The sequence below is a fragment of the Habropoda laboriosa genome, unplaced genomic scaffold (assembly GCF_001263275.1).
Source record: "Habropoda laboriosa isolate 0110345459 unplaced genomic scaffold, ASM126327v1 scaffold67, whole genome shotgun sequence".
Taxonomy (NCBI): Eukaryota; Metazoa; Arthropoda; class Insecta; order Hymenoptera; family Apidae; genus Habropoda; species Habropoda laboriosa.
Window position 1 is genome coordinate 3,528,560 of NW_017100242.1, and position 2,485 is coordinate 3,531,044.

General features: G+C 24.8%; 2 protein-coding genes across 2 annotated transcripts in view; one reads left to right on the top strand and one right to left on the bottom strand.

The window, feature by feature from the left end:
- Positions 1-1,190, bottom strand: part of LOC108571921 (insulin-degrading enzyme-like) — a 5,190-nt gene extending 4,000 nt beyond the window's left edge. Inside the window, exons 1-3 of the mRNA XM_017934079.1 lie at positions 1,104-1,190; positions 718-917; positions 107-607 (exon numbers count right to left, since the gene is read on the bottom strand). Coding sequence (XP_017789568.1) covers positions 107-607; positions 718-917; positions 1,104-1,159 — 757 coding nt within the window. The 5' untranslated portion in view covers positions 1,160-1,190. The remainder of the gene's footprint in view (positions 1-106; positions 608-717; positions 918-1,103) is intronic.
- Positions 1,191-2,132: 942 nt separating this feature from the next.
- Positions 2,133-2,485, top strand: part of LOC108571923 (WD40 repeat-containing protein SMU1) — a 2,323-nt gene continuing 1,970 nt past the window's right edge. The window contains exon 1 of the mRNA XM_017934080.1: positions 2,133-2,142. Within this exon, the coding sequence (XP_017789569.1) occupies positions 2,133-2,142 (10 nt within the window). The remainder of the gene's footprint in view (positions 2,143-2,485) is intronic.

The window sequence follows — 2,485 nt, forward strand, 5'->3', positions numbered from 1 at the left end:
ATAATTAACATTTTCTTTAAATCTTTAATATAAATTTAATTTTAATTAATTTACAACTTTATTTAAATACTTTTCCAAAACTAAGCAAATAAAACATTGTACATACCTTTACCAAGTACACATAATGACATGATGTTGGAAGAATAAAAATCCTTATGAAATTGAAGTAACCTTTCCCTTACATTTATGTTATTTTGTTTTGGAATTATATCTAATGTTTCTTTACTTCCACTAGTAAATTTTGAAAAAGGATGGTTTGGATCAGCAGATGACTTTTCCAATTGATCAATACGACATATATCATTATTTACATTTTTTTCATATTCTGAATGAATAGCATTCAGCTCTAATTCAGTTAAAGTTTCTGTAAAGAGTGGTGCAATAAAAAACTGTGCAAAACGATCTAATGCACCTTTCAATTTTTCTGAACGAACATCAAAATAATAAAGAGTGTGATCCATATTGGTTGTTCCATTATATCTACCACCATTTTGTGTTACATATTTACTATAATCATTTTGTTCTGGATATTTTTCTGTGCCTAAGAATAGCATGTGTTCACAAAAATGTGCTAAACCTGGTAAATCAGGTGGATCACTTAAATATCCTACAAAAATAAATAATATTAAAAACAATATACATTACTATAAAGGAGTAGTTATATTTTGTCTTGTTCAAAAAGTTTAAATTTAATTATGTACATATATATCATTTTACCAATGTTCACATTCAATGCTACAGCATCTTTGTCAGTTGTAGGATCACTAATAAGTAAAATTTTCATCTTATTGGTAAGCAATAGACCTCTATATTCTCTTTTATCATTCGGTGACTTAATAATGTCATTGTATCGTTTCTCAATATGATTCTGTAGAGACATGGTAGGAATGGCTACTTTTATATCAGATGATTTACATCTGAAAATTAGTAATAACATTGACAAAGATTAAGCAATATAGTCATTGAAGTAATCTAATAAACTATAATTGTTATTATAAGCAAACCTAAAATGCCTTTAAATTAATACGAATATTATAAATAAATATTTACTTTTCCTTTTCTTTAATTTTGTGACTAAAAGTATCAAATAAATAAGTTCTTACTTGGCAGTAGTAATATCTGTGCATAGAATTTTATCATTTTGATGTAATGATGCCATTATAAACACTAATATAAATAGTACACATCAAAGTTTTGTCATAAAAGAGAATACACTGATATAACTTAAATAAAAATGTTTAACGATTCTACTTATGTTTTATTCTTCTATAGCCTGTAATATATCAAATTTTATAGCTTTATATTTCTAATGAGTAATACAGTATCAAATATTTAATAATGATATTAATACTACAAAACAAAAGGTCAAATGTATCTTTCAGTTAGAATTCATATAAAATATGAATAATACACAGTTATATGTTTCACAAAATTAATTTTTTAAAATTAAAAAGTAACTTCAATGTTTAAGATTGCTATAATAATATAAAATGCAATAATAATATAAAAAATTCCAAATTTAATACGTAAAAACTAATAAATATATTTTTTCCATTGTTTCACAAATCAGTAGAATTTTCATTTATATAGGTCAAAAGTAAATTGTACCGCGTAATGTTTCGTCGTGAATAATTGCATACCTGTAGATAGAGCAAGAGTATGTGGGTATATAAAAAATACGAGATTTTAACATACGTACGAAAACCATTTTGATTAAATTTCTTTGCAAATTAATTCTCAAAAATTAAAATTTATTTAATCCTGTTATCGTGATTATTATATAATGTTTTGAAGTAAGTTGCAATAAATATCTACAGTTAATTTTGATTTCTTAATTCTGTATTGCAAACCATAATTATTTACAAATTCAAAATATAGGGAATGCTTATAATCAATATAGAAAAATGAATGTCTGCAATAACAGTTATATTTTCCATAAAATAATGTTAATAATTTTGTAACTGCACAATGTAAAAGTAAACTTTTTTATATAAATTGACTAATATTTCTGAAAGAAACGTAATAAAAAATATTTAACAACAGTATTTCTTATGCGTATTACAAAAATATTTTAACATTAATAAATAAATAATCTAGTTCTTTTTAATTTTGTTTGAACTTTAGTGGTAAAAATGGAGAATAGTAGCTACGCATAATACAAAGCGCATGATTCACGATCCTTGCCAAATCCCTAGAACTAACCAAATGCACAGCGGTGGTAGTTCTATGTGAAATGACGTGCAATGTATTATGTGAAACGCTATTCATCATCATATGTATCGTATGCCATTTCACATAGAACCGTCGCGTATGGGTTTTTGTATTAGGTGTAGGTGTAGGGCTTTGGCAAGTTAGTGCACCGTTTGTTGATAGAACATAATGTGTATTGTTTTTTCTTGTTAAATATAAATATTTTCATATACATCATTTTTGAAATATTATAAAAAATGTCAATTGAAATTGAATATGTAGAGTAATTATTTTA